General features: G+C 40.8%; 1 protein-coding gene across 2 annotated transcripts in view; it reads right to left on the bottom strand.

The window, feature by feature from the left end:
- Positions 1-268: 268 nt before the first annotated feature.
- Positions 269-27,818, bottom strand: part of grid2 (glutamate receptor, ionotropic, delta 2) — a 1,226,075-nt gene continuing 1,198,525 nt past the window's right edge. The window contains exons 15-17 of one of the 2 annotated variants that reach the window (XM_063046850.1): positions 23,110-23,350; positions 21,092-21,133; positions 269-6,165 (exon numbers count right to left, since the gene is read on the bottom strand). In XM_063046850.1, coding sequence (XP_062902920.1) covers positions 5,743-6,165; positions 21,092-21,133; positions 23,110-23,350 — 706 coding nt within the window. In that variant the 3' untranslated portion in view covers positions 269-5,742. The remainder of the gene's footprint in view (positions 6,166-21,091; positions 21,134-23,109; positions 23,351-27,818) is intronic. The other variant, XM_063046851.1, reaches the window with a different exon arrangement.

Here is a 27,818-nt window from a genome sequence, read left to right as displayed (position 1 = left end):
AAATTCTCCAGGGGATCAGATAGAATCTGTGGAGAGAGAAATGAGTAATGTTTTAGTTTGATGAACTTTCATCAGACTAGTTCTGATGAAAGATTGAAATATTAACTGTTTCTCTCTCCACAGCTGCTGCCTGACTTGCTGAATATATTCAGGTCTCTAGCTTCTATCTTACAAGAATGGTTACCTTGAAATAATGAATAAAAGACCATTTAAGAAAAAGAAACAATTTTATTAGCCAAATAATACACAGAAAGCGTTGCCACTTGCATCCCCTTACTTCCCACCACCCCACCCAAAAGAAGTGTTCTGTATATGCAACACTTACATCAAAATAGGTTTATAAATATTGTTCATGGTTAACTATGGTTCCTTTACTAACCCAGTAAATTATTATAATCTGGTGTCCCTGTATATTGCGTCCAAATGAAAATCCATAACGACACTTTGATATGAAACAGAGAGAGGTTTTAGGAGAGTTGGGCATGCTTCCACCAACTTGCGTTCTTCTATAAACTGTCTCCCCGTGGTAAAAATGAGTGTTGTCTGACACTGTAGACATTGTTTTATACAAATCAGCAATATACCTATACCGGACGCTATTTCAGAACAGATAAAAGAGAAAAATTAGCATCAAAATATATATTTTTATGTTTGTTCAGTTGTGCTGAACAAGATAATTCAGAAGAAACAGCCATGAGCCATTTTTTAAAATCTCAGTTTTTCACAGAATTTGAGTTAATGCACACCTAAAGTTGTTATCAAACACAGAAAAAGTGTAGCTGCTTTCTAACTACCAGTTTTTTGATTTTCTTTTTTTAAAAAAATTTATTAAAGGTAAGGAAAACTCACCATGAATCTCAATTATTATTTGCTTCTTACAGAGTTACAGAGGAATTAATTGGATTGGCATTATGATTAAAACATATCGGTTGATTAGATTGCAGGTAGAACAACAACTGTGTGATGTCTTTTCATTTGGTTGGCTAGAGTGCCCAGGTAATTTCAACCTTGCTGTTCATTACATGAAACCCATAAGCCTGGGGCAAATATAATTACGTGGAAGGCATTGCAGTTAACGGTATACTGCATGTTTTAAACAGATGTCTTTATTGAACTACATCTAAGTTGAAATTCATTGATAAATGGAAAACTATGGGAGGCAGCAGTTCTGATACAGATCTGGAGGAGAAATAATGTCAGAGGGATGTCCTCTTTCAGGAACTGGGTGGGGTGGGGTTGACGGTGGTCTCCAAGTACACATTCATTCGACAGTGTCAGATATTAACGTTGACTACTTGAATACTGTACTAATACAAAAAATCAACAATATCGCACAATAAATCAATGTAAATGAATGCATCTTCAACTTCCATATCACACCAACTTCTGCACTCACTTCAAACCACTGCATGATAAGCCACATCCATTAAACATTTACTAAAATGACCACCAATCAACTTGCAGAACATTCAGCTACTCCACTGCATATTCCTCAGTCCTCACATTGACACTTCACAGCTCACTTGAACTAACATGCACAACATTCACTGACATAGTTGTGTGTGTCTTGTAGAGAGAGCACAGAAGCTTAATGAATAGGGACTAGTATACCTAGATGTTTTAACAAGCCCAAAGAGACGATAATAATGATTGTTAAGAGAACAACCATATTACCTACTGGTGTGACAAGCAGTATCGTGAAACAATGGGAATGATCACGTCCTCATAGTTAACTCTCCTCCTCACAAACCAATTCTCTGTCAAGCTACACTATATTGATTTATATATAGTAGGGAATGAGCATTCATCTCTTACTTTCTCTTCCTCACCACACCATCATCTTTTTCATCTCTCTCTATCCTGATATAAGGGCAGTGTACAGTAGCCAGAGATGAGAGTCACACCAACTGTCTACTTCACACTTGTGACCTCCAGCTCAAGTATTGGGCCTAGTGATAATTTATAGGATCAGGCGCCACATCCAGAGCAAAGTAAAGCCAAAGTCCTACATTCCCAGAGGATTCAATGTGTTGCCATGAAGGCTGAATGGTCTGCACAATTGAAATGCTTCCGACTTCAGGAAGTTTGCAGGAAAGTCAAGAAACAAAGATGAACCCAGTTCCAACTTGGCACCAGGCCGAGCTTAGAGTCATCCTTTACAGGTGTGATTGCAGTGTTGTAGTCGCAGTTTCTGGATCAACCAGCATCTTGAGTGTTATTGAAGGTGCTTTACCTGCTGCCTTTTGACTTCTGCTGTCATATAAATGTGAATTACGATTTTCAAAGACGTTTTGTGCAGCCAAGCAGTATGTCCTCAGATACTGGGAATATTGGGCACTGCTGAAACAATCTACTGGAGGTATGGCAGGCACTTTGCTCATTATTTGTTGCCCCACTCCTGTCTCTATGCTTCTGCTATCACCATGGTGAGAGGGTGCAGTCTCAAGCCATATCTTTCAGCCCAAGTTTCTGTGAGATCATCTTCCAAGTCCATTTGCTGCCTCCTCCACTGTCTACAATCAAGTGTGGAGCAGACAACGGCAGAAGAATGCAGCAGACAAAGGAATATGGAAGGTATGTGCCAAGCAAATGCACAATATTTTACCCTTATATGGAATTAGTTATTATATAGCATCATAGAGTTTGAGTCACCGAGCACAGAAACAGGCCCTACAGCCCAATTTGTCAGTACAGAACATCTAAGCTAGTCCTACTTATCTGCATCCGACATAAATTCCTCTAAGCCTTTCCTATCCAAGTCCCTGTATCAATGGCTTTTAGTGTTTATTTTGTCATGGCTTTTAATTTTATATTGTGACTATTCCCATTAAAGTCAGTACTCAGAGGAAGGGTAAGGTTAGAATTATTGTTGTTGAGGGAAATTGGATCAGTGAATGGGCAAACAGGGCAAAAAGAGGATGGGAGTGAGACAATCCCCTCCTATTTTCTCCTTAGATTGATTGCATGTGTCCAATTTTTTCAGGGTCATATAGATAATGATGCAATTCTCTAAATGCTCTGCAGATCCATCGAGGCTCCACCAAACTGCCCCAGGATGTGGGCATGAAGCATTAGCACACCAAAGTCTGCTCGATCACATTTTATGCCTTTCATTGAGTTGCTTGCACATCACAAGGTCTCTAAAGTTGTCAAAGAGCCGTGCCTGTTCTTACATGTGGCCAACCTTGTAGTTAGCACAGAACGAAGTGTGCTCCAGACACTAGGGTGTCCTTTACGGTTCACTGGTTATGGTCACAGACTGGGTGACACAGAGGGCAAATTCCTTTTTGCTGTGATTGAGTTGCAAAGCAGCACATTACGCATGGGGTCAATGACAGCCCATTGCATGAAGCCTGCAAAGCTGCTGGTTTCTTTTACCTACTTGCTCTTGCATGGAAGAGAATGCAATGTCCATTTGAATTGGGGCTCTCAGTGATTTCACTTGTGTGATTGCCGCTGGGAAACTGATATGTTATAAATAACCCCAACTCCAACCTGAAAGCAAATGAATGCATAACAAAAAGTTCACTGTCACAGTTATCATGACAGCTTCTGGCATTTGGTCCATGTCCTGCTCTACGTCTGTAGTTGTGACTATGGCAAAATCTTTATGAAGAAATGCTGCTTAGAGATCCAGATGGGAGAGTTGCTCCATGGCCACTCTAGAAGGAAATATCCTCCCCTTGAATTTCTTTCTTCCAACATCTCCTTCTTCCTATTCCTTCAAAAGTTACTACTCTGTGCTCCCACCACTGTACCGTCTCCCCAGATGACTATCCACAGCACTCAGGTCCAACAGTCACCAGTTTGTGCAGAGCTTTCAAAGTCAAGGCAACTTGCTTCAATACCTGCCACACCACTGCTTTAGCAATGAAGTAAAGTCAGAAGCTCATCATTTTATTAAGGAATTCTAGCAACAGACAACAGAAATCAGAAGTTTCCAGTGATAGGTGATCTCAATAAAGAATGGTAGTGCACATGCTGAGCCAAGAGACAAATCACAATTGGTGGGAGCAGAAAAGTCCAACATAGCATGGTGGCCATAAAGCCATTGAATAGCAACATAATCTGCCTGGGATTACTATCTGTGATGAACTTTCTCTGTGTCAGTGCCAGTACTTTCACTGTACATCTTAATTTCATTTACAAGTGTGCATGCTGCTGCATTTTGGATCTCTGGCAACAAGCTTAATCCCAATGAACAAATACCAATGATTCCCAGTTCTAACTGAGGACATTTCCCACAGACATCTAATAGTGAAGAGTGTCACTGGCTTTTCTAGACAATCACTGCCTTGTCCATTTCCTCTGATCTTTGATGTAAATATATTAATATCATGGTTTGACTACTGCTTCATGAGCTCCCCAACTTTTAAAGCTGCAAAGTTAATACAAAAGTAATGCTCCCATGTGCATGAAGCAGATAGACCCTCTGGCCTCCACATAAAGATGTGCTCATATTTTAAACAACATTGTTTAATTTAGATTTATAGAATGAAAAACAAATCCAGTGCCTTCTCAACAGCTTAAATTTCAAAACAAGTTGAAGAATAAATCTTTGTGTGAAATTGAGCCATTTAGTCAAACTAATTGTTTAAAGATTCAAATGACATCAATTGATTCATGTGGTACAATCATTTCTTTCTGGGACAACATCTTCTGAACAGTCAGCTGCTGTTGACAAGTTTGCTACTTTTCTCTGCTCTCCATTAAGTTCATATTGAAAGAAATCTTCAAAAGGAATTTGAAGAATATTTCCAAGAAAGATTGCAGCGGGAGAATTATTTGGATCAGAGAGATGGAATTGAAATAATGGGTTGGATGGCTTCCTCTGTGCTGTAAAAGTATGATAGCTACGAGCTAAACTACAACAACGTTATATATTAGCTCAATTTGTTTTAAACATTAGGACGATTTTGCTTTTTGATAACTTAAATGTAACTCTTGCAAAGCTTGCATGAAACTGTGTTTAGATTTTTAAAACTATAATTCCTTATTCTGGTGAGTATTTAAATCAAGATGTGCATTACTAATCTAAAGAGTTAATATCTGTCATTCGCTGCCCAGAAACACTGTTATACAGCTGCAAAGAACCAAAAGACTCAGCATTAACATTTTGCTCCCTTCAGCAGTGGGAACAAAGGCTATGCCCAGTAAGGAAATGCTGACATTTACATCAGGCAATAATGAATTTACTAATACCCTGGAATAGAGGACCAACAGAATTGGGCATGTGGAAAAAAACTGGATTTAATCTAAACTGTACAGTAGAAAACACCTGCATATAGTACAACCTCTCAACCTTTCTCCCTTTCTAAAAAAATTATGCAAGGATCACACACACGTTAACTTTATTTCTGTCTTTGAAACAATATGCCAGAAATATCTCTACAAGCACGTGATGGCTTCATATATAAGCAGCCCTATAAGATGTAACGTTCTGGAATTTGTGGCCTGAATGTTCATTACTTTTAATGGTAAGTCGTGCTATTGGTCCAAAATGGGATATCACATGAAATAGTCATCAGCAAAAGCATTGAATCCAGATGCAGCAGAAATAAACATACTTGCTTCAAACAGGCTGGTTATTGCGATTATATCTGGGAAAGCTGTAACTAAGATCCTGGCTTCTTGTTTTAAAAAAAAACAAAGAGAAAGCATGTTCAGGTTAGTCCTACCACAAATTCTATTGTCTCACAAACTGAGTCCTGGTTGGAAGGAAAAGGGCTTGAAATGTGACATTCAAATAGAGGTGCCCCGGTCGGGGTCGTTGTTGAGGTTGTACACAGATGATGGAGTTGGCTGGTAGGGGATGGAGGACATGGTTTTAATGGGACTTCTGAAGAAGCCACCGTTGGGTGCCCTGCTTCGGAAGGGGCCAGTTCGGTGGTCAGGCATTGGTCCGAATGAAAAGCCCGAGGCGGCTTTAGCTGACAGGCTGCGGCTTATAGTCTGGATCTGCTCTGGTATGAAGGTAGTGGTGGTGATGTGCGTGTTTCTGAAGTCGCTGATCTGTTCGAGAGCTTGTCGCGTTGGAATGGTGTCCACCTCCAGGGGAGTCAGGTCTACCGACGAGGTGGAGAACTGCTTGTGGGGGCTGTCATCATCTGTGCAGAGGCTGTTGACTCGTCTGTGTAGGTGTTCAAGGTCAATCTCCTTATCATCCTGTCAATGGGAGCAAACAGAGAGAGAGAGAGAAAGAGAGAAATTAGAGTCAAAATATCCATCAGGACCTGGACTGGAACCAGTCTGATCTGAGCCACTTTCAGGAGGAGGGAAGGGGAGTCCTGCAGAAGAGAAAGCTTTGTCCGTGATGTGATACCTTCAAGCAATTCCTGTGACAGATAGCTGGACTGGCCATGAACAAAGAAGAGGCAAAATGTTACTGAAGTCTTCCTTATTTCACTGGCCTTGTCATGGCATGGATGATACCAACTGCTATGTTAAATCTTCCCAAACCCCCACCATCTGGGCCATACCGTCTTCTTGCAGCTATCATCTGGCAGGACATACAGAAGCCTGATTTCCCACACCACCATCTGGATCTTGAACCAGCACAGTCTTAATCTCTACTTCAGTACAGAAACACCATGCCACTTTACACTGCAGTGAACTTCGTCTTCTTTTGTTCTAATTGTGTCTTTCTTGTATAATTTTATCTTTAATTTATGTTTTTCATATGAATATGTGTATCTGATACTACTGTATATGCCAGTGATACTGCTCCAAGTAAGTTGCTCATTGTACTTTTGCATCCATATGTCAGGCCAGCACATGCAGGCACCTCCCAGCTTCCAACCAGATAACTGGAGTCACCTGCCACTCATTTCAAACTCATGACCTGCAGCCTACTTAACCCACTTCTCATCTGCAGTCCTTATTCATTCATTGAAACATCTGACCTCAACCAGTTGCTGCTAGCATTCACTCTGTCTGGCTAAAGTTTACTTTGTTGCCTGTTGTGTTTTGTTTTTGTTCTCTTTTGTTCTGTAGCCCGTCATTGAAGTAAGTTATTGTTCACTACTGAATTGTCTTCACTGCTCTGCTTTTGGGCCAATTTTCCTCTACATTCCCTAACACCATATACTTGAACATATGGCAATAAACTCAACTTTGAGTTTGATGTTGAAGTTTGAGGAGCTATATCTCATCTTTTCTGTAGGTACATCACAATCTACAGGATTTAATTCAGTTCTCTGACTATAGAAAACTCTATGTTTCTGAAAACCAGACATTTTTGCATCCCACCCATGTCCCCTTCATTGTTTTTTTCTCTCAGCAGATCAGTCTGTACATTCTACATAAATAAAAGCTTAATCTGATCTTATCTGCCTCTTAACTGCCACATCAGATCATCCAGCCCTATCCCCTTTTACCACCAATCTCACTCTTCCATTTCTCTGTAATCTTAATAACTTGCTTCTCCCTTTCCCATTTCTGATGAAGGGTCATAGACCTGTTTCTCTTTCCACAGATACTGCCTGACCTACAAAATTTTTTGCAGTATTTTCTGTTTCTAAAATCTCACCTTCATGTGATCAAACATGGGCTTTCTATTGAGGGTTACAAGGCCAGGCTTGAAACCAAAGAAGGATGAAGTCACAACCTCTCCAGCTTGATCGCTAATAAAATCAAACACACAAATACGTTCCTGTTGGGAAATATAGAATAGGTGGGGAAAGGAACAGAAGCTGAGAGGATGAAGCAATCAGTCTCTCAGCCTGATATGTGACTCAGTGGAAAACACAGCAGGTATCATTTCATTGGCTCTTCACTCAACCCTGGAACATCTGGACAACAAAGGTACATATATCAGAATGCTCTTTAATCACTAAAGCGAGGCATTCAGTTCCATCATCTCCTCAAAATTAATCAATAAGCTTTAAGACTTTGGCCTCAATACCTCCTTGTGCAATTGGATCCTCAATTTCCTCACTTGCAGACCCCAGTCAGTTCAGATTGGCAACAACATCTCCTCCACAATCTCTATCAAAACAAGCTGCACCACAGGGTTGTGCGCTTGGCCTCCTGTTCTACTCGCTTTACAATTATGACTTATGATTGCACAGGTGCAATGGCATATTCAAGTTTGCTGATAACATCACTGTCATTGGCTGAATCAAAGGTGGTGACGACTCTTCATATAGGAGGGAGATTGAAAATCTGGCTGAGTGGTACCACAACAACAACCTCTCTCTCAATGTCAGCAAGACCAAGGAGCTGATTATTGACTTCAGGAGGGGGAAACCACATGTCCATGAGCCATTCATCATTGAGGGATCAGAGGTGGAGAGGGTAAGCAATTTTAAATGCCTTAGTGTTATCATTTCAGAGGATTGGTCCTGGCCCCAGCATGCAACTGTAATTATGAAGAAAGCATTGCAATGCCTCTACTTCCTTAGAAGTTTGTGAAGATTCGGCATGACATCTAAAACTTGGACGAACTTCTATAGATGTGTGGTGGAGTGTATCACTGTGTGGTTGCATCACAGCCTGGTATGGAAACACCAATGCCTTTGAGTGGAATATCAGAATCAGAATCAGAATCAGGTTTATTATCACTGGCATTTGTGACATGACACTTGTTAACTTAGCAGCTGCAGTTCAATGCAATACATAATCTAGCAGAGAGAGAAAAATAATAATAATAAATAAAATAAACATAATAACAAATAAACATGTAAATCAATTACATATATTGAATAGATTTTAAAAATGTGCAAAAACAGAAATACTGTATACTGTATTTAAAAAAGTGAGGTAGTGTCCAAAGATTCAATGTCCATTTAGGAATCGGATGGCAGAGGGGAAGAAGCTGTTCCTGAATCGCTGAGTGTGTGCCTTCAGGCTTCTGTATCTCCTACCTGATGGTATCAGTGAGAAAAGGGCATGCCCTGGGTGCTAGAGGTCCTTAATAATGGATGCTGCCTTTCTGAGATACCGCTCCCTAAAGATGTCCTGGGTATTTTGTAAGCTGGTGCCCAAGATGGAGCTGACTAGATTTACAACCTTCTGCAGCTTCTTTTGGTTCTGTGCAGTAGCCCCTCCATACCAGACAGTGATGCAGCCTTCCAGAATGCTCTCCACGGTACATCTATATAAGTTTTTGAGTGTATTTGTTGACATGCAAATCTCTTTAAACTCCTAAAAAAAATAGCTGCTGTCTTGCCTTCTTTATGACTACCTTACAAAAAGTAGTAGATATACCAGGTCCATCATGGGTAAAACCCTCTCCCAACAATTCAGCATATCTACGTGGAGTGCTGTCTCAGGAAAGCAGCGTTCATGAAGGATCTCTGCCATCCAGGCCTTGCTCTCCTGCCTTCAGGAAGAAGCTGGAGTGGCCTCAGGACTCACACCACCACCAGGTTCAGGAATAGTTATTACCCCTCAACCATCAGGCTCTTGAACCAGTGGGGATAACTTCACTGACCTTCACTCACCCCATCACTGAACCGTTCCCACAACCTATGGATTCACCTTCAAGGACTCTCCATCTCATGCTTTTGATACTTACTGCTTATTTATTTACTTTTTATTAGTATTTCTTTTTTCTTTTGAATTTGCACATTCTTGGCTTTTGCATATTTGTTGTTTGCCTGTCCTGTGGGTGTGGTCTTTCATTGATTCTATTATATTTCTTAGTGATTTATATGTATTTTGATAATAAATTTATTTTGAACTGAGTTACATTTGCCTACACCATTGGAAGAAGAGGTTGGGATGCCAATCTAATGATATAGCTACCTATATTTCTTTATAAGTTCTAATTATATAGCTATTTTACTTTACAAATTCTTCACAGAAGTGGTGTGCTGATCGAAAAACAAAGAAACATAAAATGAAGTTAACACCACCATTATTGCCCATTATCCCCCAACATTTTTACTACTTACTTTCATCAGGGAAAGTTGCAAACATCTCTTTGGGTGCTGTTGTCTCTCCAGGGTCAAATGATTTTTGACAGAAAACCGTAGGAAGCCAAATTTAAAAAAAAGAAATTGACTTCTATCTTGATAAGCCCGTCAGAATATTCCCTTCACACCATAACTATTTTAGTGGTGTTGATGCAAACAGTTATTGAAGTTGCAGAGCAGATCTCCAATTAACTGAAGAGCAAACTATCTGCTGGAGGAACTCAGCAGGTTGAGCAGTATCTATATAGAAGGGGAATGCCTGCATCTGTACAGGATTTTGACCTGAAACTTCACCAATTCCTTTCCACTCACAGATACTGGTTGACCTGCTGAGTTCCTCCAGCAGATTACTTGTTCCTTTACGATTCAATATCCGTAGAATTTAGTGTTTCTTGTTAACTGAGAAGGTTATGAAGCACTAAAGAAATATCTGCATTTATATCATGACTCCAGGATATGAAATGAAATACTTTTGCAGGATATGTACAGTAGCTGTAAAGAAAGAAGAATAGCCAATTTGGGGACAACAAACTCTCCCAGTCTGCACAGATTATATGTATTATGTCTGAGGGATCAGTAGAGTCTAGGACATTGCTAATTATTAACCTCCTTTTCAGAATAGTAGTCTCTTGTCTCCATCTAAGAGAGATTGGGTCATGGTTTAAAATCACCTCCATTAAAGAGTGCAGTTGTTCCTCACTGCCAACCCAGGGTGTTGTGCTCAGCTGCAACAGAAAATATTTTGGAAGATCTCAATGGGTCAGCCCACATCTGTGGAGGGACATGGGCAATTGATATTTTGGGTCAAGGCCTTTCACCTGGACTGAAGATAGACGGGAGATAGCCAGTATACAAAAAATGGAGGGAAGGGACGGAGTCAGAGTTGGCAAGTAGGCCGATCCAGGTGAGGAGGGTTGATAGGCAGAGGGAAGAATGAAAATAGCAATACAGCCTGGGAGGACTTGGGAGGCAACAAAGTACTGCAGGTGGTGGAAAGGAATATGGCGAAGGAATCAAATGAGGGAGGTGGGGAGGGCAAATGGGAGGGAAAGGGACAGAGTGTTGAATGTTTTGTGTGTTCCTCTAGATTCCAGCACCTGCCGTCTCTTGTGTCTCCATTTTATGCTCAGGTCTCTGGGATTGGGTCTTACACCCTCAACATTCTTACCGAAAGGGAGAGTTCTACATTGAGCCTAGAACCAGACTACCAGTTAATTACGATTATAATCAGCTTCTGGGTTCTGCATTAATGTCAGTGTCCGCATTTTCTTGTATGTGCATTTCCTAAATATACATATTAAATAACGTAAGAATTCAGCTTGATGCTGAGCTGTACCATTGTGGTTGTGCCAATAATATCATTTAATGGGTGCACTGCAGAATAAGATTCACAGATAATTTATAATTTACAGATGACACCACTGTTGGTAAAATCTCAAATGGCAATGAGGGGGCATACAGAAATGAGATATGTTGGCTGGTTGAGTGGTGTTGCAACAACCTCATACTCCAAGTCAGTAAGGCTAAGGAGAAGTTGTGGAGTTTCGGCAGGAGAAGTTGGGAGAACATGCATCAGTTTTCATTGCTGTGCCTTGTGCTGCATATGAATGTTGGTACTGTGTTTTGCACCTGGAGGAATGCAGTTCAATTTGGCTGTATTCATGTATGGTTGAATGACAATGACACTTCAACGTGAAGTTGATTGAGGTGCCAGCTGTGGAAAGGGTGAGCAGCTTTAAGGTCCTGGGTGTCAACATTGTGAAGGATTTGTACCGGACCCCACAGACTGATAGAATCATGAAGATGCCACACCACTGGCTCTACTTCATTAGGAGTTTAAGATGACATAGGTAGACAAGATGAGGAGGCCCAGAAGAGAGATTTTAGGGAGCTAGGTAGAAAGTTGAGAAACAAGACCTCCAGGATAGTAATCTCTGGATTGCTGCCTCTGCCACATGCCAGTGAGGATAAGAGTAGTTTGAATGTGTGGCTGAGGATCTGGTGCAGGGGACAGGGGTTCAGATTTAAGGATTATTGGGATCTCTTCCGGGAAAGGTAAGACCTGTACAAAAGGGATGAGTTACACCTGAACCCAAAGGGGGGCCAATGTCCTTGTGGGCAGGTTGGTTAGAGTTGTTTGGTTGGGTTTAAACTAATTTGGCTGGGGGATAGGAACCAGAGTGATAATGCTAAAGGTGAAGTAGTTGGTTTACAAACAGAGGCACCTAGCAAGAAAAGGCTGGTGATGGGGCAAAATTGCAGTCAACAGGATGAGTTGCAATGTAAAAGGTGAAAAGCCTTGATAGAGTGGATGTGAAGAGGATGTTTCCTATGATGGGGGAGTCTAAGACCAAAGGACTCAGCCTCAAAATAGAGGAGCATCCATTTAGTAGAGAGATGAGGAGGAACTTCTTTTGCCAGAAAGTGGTGAATCTGTGGAAATCGTTGCCACAGGCAGCTGTGGAGGCCAACTACCTCACCTTTAGCATATTTAATGCAGATGTTGATAGATTCTTGATAGGTCAGGGCATAGAGGATATGGAGGGGGGGCTGGTGGAGGGAGCAGGAGATTGGGACTGAGAGGAAAATTGGATCAGCAAAGATGAAATAGCAGAGCACACTCAATGGGCCAAATGGCCTCATTCTGCTCATATGTCTTATGGTCTTATGGAGATTTGGTATTTTACCAAAGATTCTTGCAAATTTCGTTAGATGTACGATTGAAAAGACTCCAAATGGATGCATCACAGCCTGTATGGAGGCTCCAATGCACAGGATTACAAAAGGCTGAAGAGGGTTGTAGACTCAGCCCGTCCCACCAAGGGCAAAAGCCCACCATCGAGGACATCTTCAAGAGCCTGTGCCTCAAAAAGGTGGTTTCCACCCGTTAAAGATCTTCACCATACTGGACATGACCTCTTTGCATTACTACCACAGGGAAGAGGTACAGAAGCCCGAAGCTCAATGATTTAGGAACAGCTTCTTCTCTGCTTCATTCAGATATCTGAATGGGTCCATGAACCCAGGAAGATGACATTATTATTCTTTCTTTTTTTTGTACTACTTATTTATTTTGTAATTTATGCTTATTTTATGTCATTGGACTATACTCCTATCACTAAAAAATTATGTCATAAAGATATTGATGATAAACCTAATTCCCTGATTCTCTGAATATGGTGTCAATGCATGTATTTTGGCTTTCAATAGGCTGGATTATGGTCCGGAATGGTAACTTTATTTTTCTTCCATTGATACTGCCTGTCTAGTTGAGTATTTCCAGCAGGTTCTGTTTTTCATACCTCGAATATGACTCACTCTTAACCATTCAGGAGTAATTAAGTATGGAATAAATAATATTGCTATTTCTAACAATGCCGTGAATAAATAAGCATAAAAAAGCTGACGTAAATGATGAACCAAGTGATCTCCATCAACTTTGTAGATGATATGTCCTGTATGATTGTTGCTATAATATATTGTTGCCTGGTCAAATCCAGTTATTTATAGGTTGAAGACATTTCCATTGACATTTTAAGAGTACTGTACTCGATTAGCCATTTAGCATTTTATTGGCTGTTAAATATTCTAGGAGTATTTCATTGGCTTGTAAATTATTTCATTGGCCATAAGGTATTTCCAAAGAACTTAATTAGTTGTTACAAATTTCAAAAATACCTTAGCTTCGACACCTCACAAGGTCATGCAAAACTTAAAATAATTGTAAGTTCTTTCTAGTTGTCATGACTGCTTTAGGTTGTTTTTATCTGATATTGCTTTTGAAGTTTCTAATGGATCAGTTACAAATGGCATGAGAAAAATAAATAGATGCATTATGTTTGAAAATTATGCTTCAATTATACTAAACTCAGTCTTAATTTTTACCTGACAGACTGATCCATTCTCTGAATACTGATGAAACTGATTGCTTAACTCAATATTAAGAGTGAAATTACTGATGAAACTGATTGCTTAACTCAATATTAAGAGTAAAATTATTACCATAGACTATAAGAAATTGGAGCAGGATTAAGCCACTCAGCCCATCGATTCTACTCAGCTATTCCATCATGACTGATTTATTATCCCGCTCAACCCCGTTCTTCTGCCTTCTCCCGGTAACCTTTGATGCCCTGACTAACCAAGAAACAGTCAACCTCTGCTTTAAATATTCTCAATTACTTGGCCATTTGTGGCAATGATTTCCAAAAATTCACTGCCTCTGTCGAAAGAAATTACTTTTCATCTCTGTTCTAAATGGACATTCCTCTATTCCGAGGCTGTGCCCTCTTGTTCTAGACTCATCCACTATAGGAAACATCCTCTCCACATCCACTGAGTCTATGCCCTTTAATATTCGATAGGTTTCAATGAGATTTCCCCTCATATTTTCTAAGCTCCGGCGAGTACAGTCCCAAAGCCATCAAACGCTCCTCATACTTTAACCCTTGCATTCCCAAAATGATTCTCGAGACACACACACAAAATGATGGAGGAACTTAGCAGGCCAGGAAGCATCTACGGAAAGAAGTACTTTTTTCTCCAGTCCTGCTGAAAGGTTTCAGCCTGAAACATTGACTGTATTTTTTTCCAGTTTTAGTATCACATCCTTGCTCTTATATTCTAGTCCTCTTGAAATGAATGCTAACATTGCATTTGTCTTTCTTATCACTGACTCAAGCTGCAAGTTAACCTCTGAATTTTGAATTTTCTCCTCATTTGGAAAATAGTCTATTGTTCTATTCCTTCTACCAAAGTGCATGACCATACAGTTCCCTACACTATATTCCATCTGTCACTTTGCCCATTCTCCCAATGTCTCCAAGTCCTCTTGCAGATTCCCTACTTCCTCAACACCACCTCCCCTTCCAGCTATCTTTGTATCATCTGCATATTTGACCACAAAGCTATCAATTCTCTCTCTGACACAGTAGTATCAAGTAAACAACCTTTCCCTCAATGTCGCAAAACAAAGGAGCTGGTTGTGGATTACAAGAGGAATGGAGACAGTTTAACCCCTATTGACATCAATGGCTCTGGGGTTGAGAAGGTAAACAGCTTTAAGTTCCTCGGCATCCACATCACTGAGGACCTCAAATGGTCTGTACACACCAGCTATGTGGTGGAAAATGCACAACAGCGCCTCTTTAACCTCAGATGGTTGAAGAAGTTTGGTATGGCCCCCCAGATCCTAAGAACTTTATACAGGGGCACAATTAGGAGCATCCTGACTGGCTGTAACATTGTCTGGTATGGGAATTGTACTTCCTAATCGCAGGACTCTGCAAAGAGTGGTGCGGACAGCCCAGCGCATCTGTAGTTGTGAACTTCCTATGATTCAGGTCATTTAACAGGTGTGTGAAAAGAGCCTGTAGGATCACTGGGGACCCAAGTCACCCCAACAGCAATCTATTCCAGCTGCTATCATCTGGGGAACGGTACCACAGTACAAAACCCAGGACCAACAGGCTCTGGGACAGCTTCTTCCACCAGGCCATCAGACTGATGAACTCATGTTGATTTGAGTGTACTCTATGTTACATTGAGCTGTTCTATTTATTATAAATTACTATGATTGCACATTGCACATTTAGACGGAGACGTAACGTAAAAATTTTTACTCCTTATGTATGTGAAGGATGTAAGAAATAAAGTCAATTCAATTCTGTCATCCAAATCATTAACATATCGTGTAAAAAGAAGTAGACCCAATACTGGCCCCTGTGGAACACCAGTTGTCACTGGCTGCCAACCAGAACAGGCTCACATTATTCAGAATCTTTGCCTTCTGCCAATCAGCCAATCTTCCATCTATACCAGTATCTTTCCTGTAATACCTTGGGCTTTTATCTTGTTAAGCAGCCTCATGGGTGGCACCTTGTCAAAGGCCTTCTGAAATTTCAAGTATAAAACATCCACTCACACTCTATCTATCCTGTCTGTTATTTCCTCAAAGAATTCCAACAGATCTGTCAGATAAGATTTTCCCTTGAAACCATGCTGACTTTGGCTACATTATCATGTACCTCCAAGTTCTCCGAAATTTCATCCTTACTAATGGACACCAACATTTTCCCAATCAGTGAAGTTAGGCTAACTGGCCTATTAATTTCCTCTCTCATGCCTGCATTATCCCCTTTACTCCATTGTAAGTACTGATACATCTGACTTTATCTTCTCCCTCACAAATTGCAGAGTGAATTCTATCATATTATGATCACTGCCTCCCAAGGGCTCCTTTACCATAAGCTCACTAATCAAATCTGGTTCATTACTCAACACCCAATCCAGAATTGCCTTTCCCCTAGTAGGCCCAGCCACCAGCTGCTCTAAAAAGCCATCTCATCTCATAGGCATGCTGCGCATTTCCCCCCTTGGGATCCAGCACCAAACCAACCTGATTTTCCCAAGCTAACTGCCTATTGAAATCCATCATGACTGTCGTAACATTGCCTTTATTACATGCCTTTTCTATTTTCCATTGAAACTTATATCCCACGTCCTGGCTACTGTTTGGGGGCCTGTATATAACTCCCATCAGGGCTTTTTTTTATCCTTGTAGTTTTTTAACTCTACCCAAAAGGATTCTGCATCTTCTGATCCTTTTTCTAAGCATTTGCTTTCAATTTTTTGTTTAACCACAGAGCCACACTATCTGCCTAACCACCTGCTCTTTCAATACAATGTACATCCTTGGATGTTAAGCTCCCAACTATGATCTTCTTTCAGCCATGTCTAAGTGATGTGCACAATGCCATACCTGCCAATCTAACTGCATAACATTTCGTCTGCCTTACTCCATATATTGCGTGTTAACTTATGTTTGAGTGAACAGTTTAATTTAATAACTTGTGACCATGACTGTTGCAATTTAGTTTTACCCACTGACACAGTTCCCTCACTTTCCATTGGCTGTTCCCTGATATCTCCCTGTCAAAATTGTCTAGCTGGTTGACAAGTATCAGCACAACATTCTAAAATGTAACTGGAACAGCCCATATGGCTTAACAATGTCAAACTGGTTGGATTAGTAGGAAATACACGCAGGGACTACTTAATTAGGTACATCCTGTGAACAATAAAGTGGCCACTGAGTGTATGTCCATGGCCTTCTGCTACTATAGGCCATGCATTTCAAGGTCCGATGTGACGTGCATTCAGAGATGCTCTTCTGCACACTACTGTTGTAATGTGTGGTTATTTGAGTTACTCTCACCTTCCTGTCAGCTTGAACCAGTCTGGCCATTCTCCTCTGACCTCTCTCATTAACAAAGTGTTTTCACCCACAGAACTGCCATTTACTGGATGTTTTTTTTTGTTTTTCATATCATTCTCTGTAAACTTTAGATACTTTTGTGTGTAAAAATCCCAGGAGATCCACAGTTTCTGAGATACTCAAAACACCCTGTCTGGCACCAGGGTCAAAGTCACATAGGTCACATTTCTTTCCCAGTCAGATGTTTGGTTTGAACAACAAGTGAACCTCTTGACCATGCCTGCATGTTTTTATGCATTGAGTTTCTGCCACATGATTGGCTGATTAGATATTTGCATTAACAAGGTGTATGGGTGTACCTACAAAGTAGGCCACTATGTGTATTTTTATGTATTGCAACGTGGCATGTAATTTGATCATCTCATATTTACTGAAAGAATGTAAAGCATCTCAAGGGGACAAGTCATCCTTATTTTTCATGTTAATCATCAACTCCTCATCCTCATCCCCTTTACAAATCTTCAACTGTGAGATCTGGTTTGATGTACTTGGCTCGTGTTCTCTCATGTTTCGATACAGATGTAACTGAGCTTGGAAAATAATGAATGTATTCCATAGGGCTGAGTTTGAAATGTAATTCCAATAGTGAGGAAATTCCCTATGAAGCGGTTCTTGGCACTTAGGAGCAGGCTATCCAGAAATTAATTCATGAGGCACTTTTTCATGGAAAGCTGTCTTTCTCTCAAAAGGCTAGTAGATTGCTGGACCTACTGATATGTTCAAAGCTGAGCTGGATCCATCTTTGAAGAAAAAATATGGAGAAAAAAATGAGTGAATGGAGCTTGGAACAGATTCATTGACAACAGGAACAATGGGCTGAATGGCCTCATCATGCTCTAGTAGTAGATGAAGAGAGTGCTTGACAGTTGAATACTGTCACCCAGTCTTTGGTCTCCGCTTTCTTTGAGCAGATACTCTTCCCCTGCAGGAAACAGGAAATTTGGAAACTTGTCTTTTATACTAATACCAGGGGCAATCCTTTTGCTCATAATGTATCTGTAGAATCCCATAGGATTCTCCTTCACCTTGTCTACTACAGCAATCTCATGCCTACTTTTAGCCCTCCTGATTTTTTCCTTAAGTGTTCACTTGCATTTCTTATACTACGCAAGTACCTCATTTGTTCTAACCTGCCTATATCTGCCTCCTTTTTGCACTTCACCAGAGCCTCTATATCTCTTGAAAACCAAGGTTCCTTCAACCTATTATTGTTATGTTTTATTCTGACAAGCACATACATGCTTGTACTCTCTAAATGTCACTTTTGAAGGCCTCCCACTTACCGAGAACACCTTTGCCAGAAACCACCTTGTCCCAATTCACACTTGCCAGATCCTTTCTGATACCATCAAAATTGGCCTCTGTCCAATTTAGAATCTCAACCTGTGGACCAGACATATCTTTTTCCTTATTTACTTTGAAACTAATAGCATTGTGATCACTAGATGCAAAGTGTTCCCCTACACAAACTTCTGTCACCTGTCCTGTCTCATTCCCGAGTAGGAGATCAAGTATCACACACTCTCTCATTGGGGTTTCTATGTACTGATAAAGGAAACTTTCCTGAACACATTTGACAAACTCTATCCCATCTAGAGTTTTACAGTATGGGAGTTCCATTCAATATGTGGAAAGTTAAAATCATGTACTATTACACGTCACATGCTGGTGATAATAAATCTGATTCTGCTTCTGATTGTGTTTCTTGCAACAGCCTGCGATCGTTTTATAGATTTGTTGCTCTAAATCCCTTGGATTGTTGGGTGGTCTATAATATAGCCCCATTAATGTGGTCATAACTTTCTTATTCCTCAGTTCCACCCATAAAGCCTCACAAGGTGATTTCTCCAGTCTGCTCTGACTGAACACTACCATGATTACACTTTCCCTGACTAGTGACGCCACCTCTTCCCCTTTAATCTTTTTCCCTCCCTCCCACTCCATTGTGTCTAAAATAATGGAACCCTGGAATATTGAGCTGCCAGTCCTGCCCTTCCTGCAACCAAAACTCACTAATGCTTACAATATCATAATTCCATGTGTTGATCCATGCCTTGAGCTCATCTGCCTTTTCTACAATGTTTCTTGCATTGAAATATATGCAGCTCAGAATGTTAATCACAACATGAGCGACTAATGAGTGACCAATCATATTGAGGCAATCTGACTTGAGTTCAATTAAGTATAATAGTAGGGAATTTATGTGTATTTATATGATATGGCAGTCAAATTATCTTGTTTTATATTTGAATACACATTCTGTGTCCAGCAATGTTTTGAAAACTGCAATAGTTTATTGCAACCAACAGTAGGTCATTTAATCGCAAACAACAGGAATTCTGCAGATGCTGGAAATTCAAGCAACATACATCAAAGTTGCTGGTGAACGCAGCAGGCCAAGCAGCATCTATAGGAAGAGGCGCAGTCGACGTTTCAGGCCGAGACCCTCTCGGCCTGAAACGTCAACTGCGCCTCTTCCTATAGATGCTGCTTGGCCTGCTGCGTTCACCAGCAACTTTGATGTATGTAGGTCATTTAATGATTTGTACACATAGAATATAAAGCACAAAAATAGGCCAATTGTTCCAACCTATGCTCAGCTGGAGCTTCCTCCTGGAGTCAAGAAAGGTGATGCTGTTTTGAGATCAAGTGTTTTGAAAGACCTATACAATGCCCTGCTTAAATATCCTTTCATTCTAACCTCTATCAGACATTCACAGATGCTTTTTAGTATCAAATGATTCGACTTACGTCAGGACTTCTGACAGGTAGATTAATTGAAATTGCTTTCCTTTGGCAATTAAGTTGAGCTCGAACTTAGACCAATTAATCATTGATTATGGACAAAATAATCAAGTAAATTTGATAGAATGGTCAGAGGCACAAGAAATCAATCATAAATCATCAAGAACCTCTACAATTCCCACACCATTTAGACTGGTAAGGTATCACTGTTATTTCATCATCATGGGGTCTTAACTTCTAGAACTGCTTCTTCATTAACACTGTGGGGCCATCCTCACTACATTGGATGGTAGCTCATCCTCTTCTTCTTAAGCACAATTAGGAAAAGGCAATAAATGGGGACACAGGATTGTAGATGCTGGAATCTGAAGCAACACACAAGATGTTGGAGGAATTCAGCAGAAATAGGCAGCATCTGTTGAAACAAATGGATGGTTAATGTTTCAGTTCGAGTCCCTTCATCTGGACAGAGATAGAAGGGGGATGGCCAGTATAAAGACGTGAAGGGAAGGGGTGCAGCAAGAGCTGATAAGTGATCACTGAGGAGGGCGACTGTCAGATTGAGGTGGGATGGGTAGAAATAACTACAGAGGCTGGGAGGTGGAGGCAAGCAAGAGCTGCAGGTGATAGAATCTGATAGGGAAGGGAGCATAGAACCAATTAAGGGAGGTAGGGTGGGGAGATGGAAAGAGTAAGGGGAGGGGAACCAGTGGAAGAAGTGCGTGAGTGATGGGCTAATGATGGAGAAGGGGAAGGAAACAGCAGATAGGTTGGGTGCAGGATAATGTATTGGCTCTGCATTCAATGGTTATATGCAATTAAGAAAATGAGAAGTAGTGATTTCACTATTTGCAGAGAACCCAAAATTTGGTGTGGATACCTTATCTCAATCTTCTATCTCCCCACTTCCTAGTTTTAAAGAAAAGTTTGGGCATCTGTTCGTGAATAGAACTATATTTCACCATTGTGGCCTACCAGACCTTCTCCAGAGATCTGTCTCCTTCCATAGTAGATCATATTTGATAGGTTACCTCATGTACCCTCCAGAACCCAGACCCTTCACTGCATGGTCCCAGAGTGCAGTATTACCCCTCCCCCAAGTACACATAAACCACATCCCCCCACCTATTGATTCTGATTACCAGATACCTACCAAATTGTAGACCTTGTTCTCCATCCCACTGTGTAGAAACGGCTTTAAAATGGTAAAGGATAACAATTAAATCCATAAAGAAATGTTTATAAAATAAAGACTTTAATTCAAAATTTTTAAAGTAAATGATCAGTGTTCATGGACTAGCCTACAAATTGTAATGCAAATCCAATAACATAAAAACTTGTGTCAATATAAATCACTTTGCCACATTGATTTGAACCAGCATAGTTCTCTGATTACTGTGCCCTGGGCCACGGGAATTTGGCTAGCTTCTTGGAACGGGCGTTATAGATTCCTATGTCAACATTTTGAATAGCTGTACAAGGATGCATCACATTGCCTTTACAGACCAACCCACAGCCATGCAATGCAGTGGTGTTGTATTATGCCAAAATTCCCACATTTTAAATCCATAAATTGTAAGGTAACTTCAATATTCTCCTTTCCCGCTCCTCATTTTCTTACAATTTGATGAGATGTATTAATGCAAACTCAAAACTTTTGTATAAAAATAGGGACTAATACTGTTCATTATATTAAATATGATGTAGCAAAAGCTTCTTTGACAGGTGCTAGTTAATCAAATATGTTGGTTAACACATCATATACGTATACACCTCCAGCTGCCATCCTCCACTGGTCTGTCTGCTTGAATACTTCCTCTCAGATGTGGGCTACTTGATGTAGCTTAGTTAGTAAAGTGCTGGATAAGTAAACTTTTGTTTTGCTGCAATAGCTACTTACATTGCAGTTTTGAAATATGGTTTCATTGAATTTTGAAAATGTGCCACCAATCTCACATGATTGGTGTCCTGACCAGTCATGTCCTGCTTACAGGTTGACCTTTCCTCCATGAGCATTGGTCCAGATATCTCCCTTTTTACATAATACCAATTCCCTATGGAGAACAACCAAATGGATTCACTTGCTCACACTGTGAGTGGAAATTCTCCAGTAACACTAGTGAAATCTTCATGTCTAATTTGTCTTGTAATTTGGGATGGTTATTCTCATGGCAAGATTAATTTTAAAACTATCCTCTTCAAGCTTCTTTCTGGGCAGCTAACTCTGTAATCCCCATCCAGCTCCCAATCAACCCTTGAGAATTCCATACACCACTAACTCTGGTACATCTCTTACTTGTTGCCCCAATAATGGTGGCCATACCTTCAGCAGGCTCCCTCTGGAGCTCCTTTCCTAAAATCCTGTCCTTTCTGACCCTCCTTTAAGTCTACCTCCTGACCAAGGGCATGATCATCTATCCTCAGGCGACCTCGGTAAGAAATTTTTATGGGCAGCTTTATTAACTTTAAATCGTTAGATGGAATTGTTTGATATATCTGCCATTTTGGTGATGTGATAACGAAGTGTGAGGAGGTCACAGGACGGATCAGTATGTCTAGAGATGTATGTTGTAAGGAATAGAAGTAGGAGTAGGCAATTTGTCCCTCATGCCTGCTTTTACACAATAGAATCTATTGAATGGTTTTTCACCCCCGGAACATTTCCCTGCACTAACTCTGTATTATTTCATATCTATTAACCTCTCTCTTAAATTTATTCAGCAAATAACCCTCCACAGCCCTCTTGATAGAGAATTTCAATGATCTATTACCCCCGGGTGAAAACATTTCTCCCCATCTCTGCCCTGAATGGTTGATGCTTTATTTTGAATTTCTGACCTCTGGTTTTACACAACTAAGTCAAGAGAAACATCTGGCACTTCAAATCCTGGAAGTACTTTCTATGTTTCAATGAAACCACCTCTCATTCATCAAAGAGAATACCTTAGTACTTTTTAAAATCTGGCCCCAATTGTGTTCAATTTGTCCCTCTGTTCACCTTGGCATTCCTTGCTACAAGCACACTACGGGGGAAACTGCCTATAACCACAGGCTTCAGATGCCCAAGCCATATGGTCTGATGTCTAGATATGGATTCTTTGCATGGGGACAGACTGCTGATAACCCATCACTGTGAGAATATGGTGACAACTACAGGAATTAGGAATTTACCTCCTTGGATGGGACACGAGATCCCTTCCGCCTGTTCCACCAGTTCTCCACGATCGCTATGAGGCAGGCCAAGATTATTCCAGCTGCCAGAACACAGAAGACACCGGCGAAGCTAGCCAGGTCAAGCGCACTGCCTTTCTGCTGGGCTCTGTTTGGGGAGGAGATGTCACACTGGGCTGTCTTTGGCCACCACTTGTGCTTCAGGATGTCAAGGTCTCCATGTTGCAGAAGCTCCAGGATCCTAGGATGAAAGACGAACAGTGATCACCAGAAAATTTCTGGACATAAATTATTCCTTTGATTTCCAAAAAACAACTACATGCCTCCAAACTCTCCAGGTAGCTGTTTGACACAGCAATAAACATGCGTGGGCTTACATTAGTGTGTATGTTGTAAATATGTTCATCTATAAAACATATCATCAGCATACACACACAAAATGCTGGAAGAACTCAGCAGGCCAGGCAGCATCTATGGAAAAGAGTACAGTCCACGTTTCAGGCCGAGACCTTTCAGCAGGGCTGGAGAAAAAAAAAGATGAGGAGTCGATTGAAAAGGGGAGGGGAGGGAGAAACACAAGGTGATAGGTGAAACTGGGAGGGGCAGGGTTGAAATAAAGAGCTGGGAAGTTGATTGGTGAAAGAGATAGTGTTGGAGAAGGGGGAATCTAATAGGAGAGGACAGAAGGCCATGGAAAGTGGGGGGGGGGCAGAGAGGAGTACCAGAAGGTGGCGATGGGCAGGCAAGGAGCTAAGGTGAGAGAGGGAAAAGGGGATGGGGAATGGTGGGGGGGCATTACCGGAAGCTTGAGAAATCAATGTTCATGCCCTCAGTTTGGAGGCTACACAGATGGGATATAAGGTGTTGTTCCTCCTACCTGTGTGTGGCCTCATCACGACAATAGAGGATTGCCTACACGATTGAGAAGAATGGGGGGGAGGTGACCTCATTGAAACCTATCGAACGTTGAAATTGTTCAATGGAATGGATGTGGGGAGGATGTTTCTTATGGTGGGGGAGTCTAAGACCAGAGGACAGCCTCAGAATAGAGGTGTGTCCTTTTAGAATGGAGATGAGAAGGAACTTTGAACATGTTTACTCTGGAGAACTTTCACAAATTATGCCTTGAAGTCATCATTGTTGTGCTAAAAAGGGATTGTACATTTGCAAATGAGCATATTATATCCAATATATATGTAATTCACATATATATTTCAATATAACTAAACAAAGCCCCATTTCCATAGTATCCTTCACATTCCTTTCAGGGTGCCCCCTATTTATATTTCAGGCAACAAACTTGGTGCATGTGTTTCACTGTAATGGAGTAAATGTGGCAGATAAAATTTTCACATAGTAATCTCCCACGCAGAGCAATGCACAAGTGACCAAATATTTTGTTTTTCTGATGTTGACTGAGGGATAAACAATGTATGGGAGATCAGACAAACTTACTGGCTCTTCTCCTAAATTATCCTCTTATGTCAGCCTGAGGGAGAAAAAAGCTTTTGCATTTCTTCTAATGTGTGAGATCTCTGACAGTGTTGTGCAATCATCTTAAATTATACCAGGGATGCTTTGATTCAGAAGTGAAAGAATTGTCAAATGAGTCACAGCTGACATGATGGTGTGTGTGTGTGTGTGTGTGTGTGTATGTTCATGTATAGATGTCTGTGCATGCACATTCATATGTGTGTAATCATGCATGTGAGTATGTGTTTGTGTGCATGAATGAAGAAACTATAGATGTATGAAGAAACTATAGGCAGTAATGCAGTCTGTGCGTTTGTATGTGTAGTTATGTAAATGCACATTTACATGCACATGACATATGTGTGCATGTCATGTGTCATTGTATGTGTCTATGTGCAGATACGTATGTGTTTGTGTGTGTGTATGTGTGTGTGTGTGTGTGTGTGTGTGTGTGAATACCTGCATTTATGTGAAGCATATATTAATTAAATATTCTTCAGAATTGGTTCCATGACAATTTCAATACTGGCTCAGCCTGTCTTGTGTCAAGGTCAGGACTGAGACTCATTGAGCTCCCCAGCCACACTTTTGATGATCTCCACGAGAGGGCAGGCTGTACAAAGAAAGCACAATTTGGAACCAGTCCCATGTCCGACAGCATGGGCTCCTGCCTTTTAAGCAAGAATTAGTCAAATGCATATTTCAGCAAAGGTCATAAATGTACCTAGACTTTCATAAAAAGATGAATAAAATGCAAGAGACATATTCCCAGTCGAAGTGCCAACAATTCTTTCCCCTCTCACTGATGCTGTTCGAGCTGCTGAGATCCTCTGGCACATTGTTTATTGTTGGAATAAATTGCAAATTCCAATAAGAATGGATGAAAAAGACTGTCAAAATCATGCAATGTGACCGGCACATGATATGACTCTTCATCCCAGCTGGCATAATACCATGAGTTTGTAACACAGTTTTCAGATGGTAGCCAGGTAATCTATTTCAGGCACGTGTGTTGTCCAGAAGTCTGGAACTTTTTGACTTAGAAGGTCCTGGTATCAAACTGCAGCTAGGGGTAAGGGGGCAGGGCAATACTTGAGCTCCCCTCACATCCTTGCAAATGTAGGGATTGAGGTTTGTCGCAATTTATCTCTGCTTTCTTCCCTATCAGTACCCAGGATGGATCCTCCTGCACACCCAACATTACAGCTATTAAAATCTGTTGAATTTCAAAGGGATATAGTTTCAGATAAAGAATTCTTCACTTAAGACTGAACTGAAGTTGAACTTCTCCTCTGAGGGTTGTGAATCTTTGGAATTCTCTGGTCTGACGAGTCTTGGAACTGAGTCATTTCTATTCCGAGGTGGATAGATGTTTGGATAACTAGAGAATTAAAGGATTATGAGGAACACACAGGGAAGTCATGTTGAATCAAAGAGGAGCCACTTTCACCACTTCTTAAGTCTACTGTTGTCTGAGTGGACCACAGAAGTGCTTGCAGATAACCTTTGCACACAGCTAGCGTAAATGATACAGGCTCTATCCCATGGCTGGGGAATGAAGGACTAGAGGGCATAAGTTTAAGTGGAAAGGGAAAAGATTTAATTGGGACAATGTTTCACCCAGAGGGTGCTGCATATATGGTATGAGCTGTCAGAAGAACTGGTTGAGGCAGATCCAATAACAAAATTTAAAAGGCAGTTGAACATCTACATGGATAGGAAGGGTTGAGAGTGATGTGGATCAAATGCAGGCAAAGGGGACTGGCTTAGATTGGTACTTTGATTGGCATGAATTGGACAGGAGGGCTTGTTTATGGGCTGCATTACACTGGAACTCTATAACTAACCTTTAAACATGGTTTATATGCCATTTGACATCATGATTGTGATCATCAATAACCTCCACCATCTGGGCCATGCCCTTTTCTCACTACTATCATTGGGCAGGGGTTTATAAGGCTCATGTGCACTCTCTTTGACCATCAGGTTCCTAGACCAGTGTGGATAACCACTAAAAGCAAATCCTATGACCTACAGATTCATTGTCAAGGACTCTTTACAAACATGTTCTCAGAATTACTTTTTTTATTTGCATGGTTTGTCTTCAAGTTCAAACTTAATTGTTGTTCAACCGTGCACATGTATACCGCTCCAGTGACCCTGCCGCTCCTCTGTTCACTCCCACACGGCCTCTGGCTACTCCTCCCCTGTGTGGCTGTGAGAAGCGACGCCATTGCATGAGGGCTTAGTCCGTGCGACAACCCGAGATCACACAGCTTCTCTCCCGTTGGTCTTGCCAATAAACTAATGAACCAAACTTATAGTACTCTGCATTACCAGTGTCCAACAGGGTTTTGTCACCACAAGAAAATGTTTGAGACACTTGCACCCAGAGAGGCCGCTGTGACTAAGAGCACCACCATCTTAATGGAAGCTTAGCGCATTGTTTGTTTGTCAGCCTCTGTCTGCTTATGTATGGTTTTTCATGAACTCTACTGCATTTCTTTATTTTGCTGTAAATCCCTGAAAAATATGAACCTCAAGGTAACATATATGTACTTTGATAATTAGATTACTTTGAACTTTGAACTTTTTGACATTACTGTGTTTACCCAGCAACTTCTTGTCACACACAGAGGAAATCAGAACTCTGGAAATGTTCTGAACCATGCAGAAATTTTCGTCAAGCGGTCAGCAAAAATGGGATTTCTTCCTCACGAACATCTATGTTCACTGTTGGTATTCCCTGTAAAATCACAGAGCTAACCATAAATGCTGCAAATAAAAGTAATCAATGCTTGATTTGTCATATGAAAGAACTTTAAAAGATTTGAATTTCTTGATTAAATCCTCACCATCAACACAGGCTGCATAATTAACTTGGGTAACTGCCAACCAGCTGGTTAATTTCTCCAGAAAACAAGCATACAGCAAAACAAAATGCTCATAAGTCACAATATGCAGCTAAAGCCATGATGTTTTGCTTGTCAAACAATTAGAATTGCTTGTCAATCTGTTAACTCTTGCTTTATATGTCCTCTGTTCTTTTTTTTAGGTACACAGGTCTGACGATTAATGCGCATAATTATATGCTCCATTTCAGTGACACAACTATTATGCAGATGCCTATTTTGATATCCAGTGCCATAAAAATGTACCTAGCTGTTTTGGCAGTAGAGTCATAGAATTATTATTAGAGTCATTACAGCTTGCTGAGTCTTTGCCAATTCGCGGTA

The sequence above is a fragment of the Mobula hypostoma genome, chromosome 4 (assembly GCF_963921235.1).
Source record: "Mobula hypostoma chromosome 4, sMobHyp1.1, whole genome shotgun sequence".
NCBI lineage: Eukaryota > Metazoa > Chordata > Chondrichthyes > Myliobatiformes > Myliobatidae > Mobula > Mobula hypostoma.
This window is presented reverse-complemented; position numbering and strand designations above follow the sequence as displayed.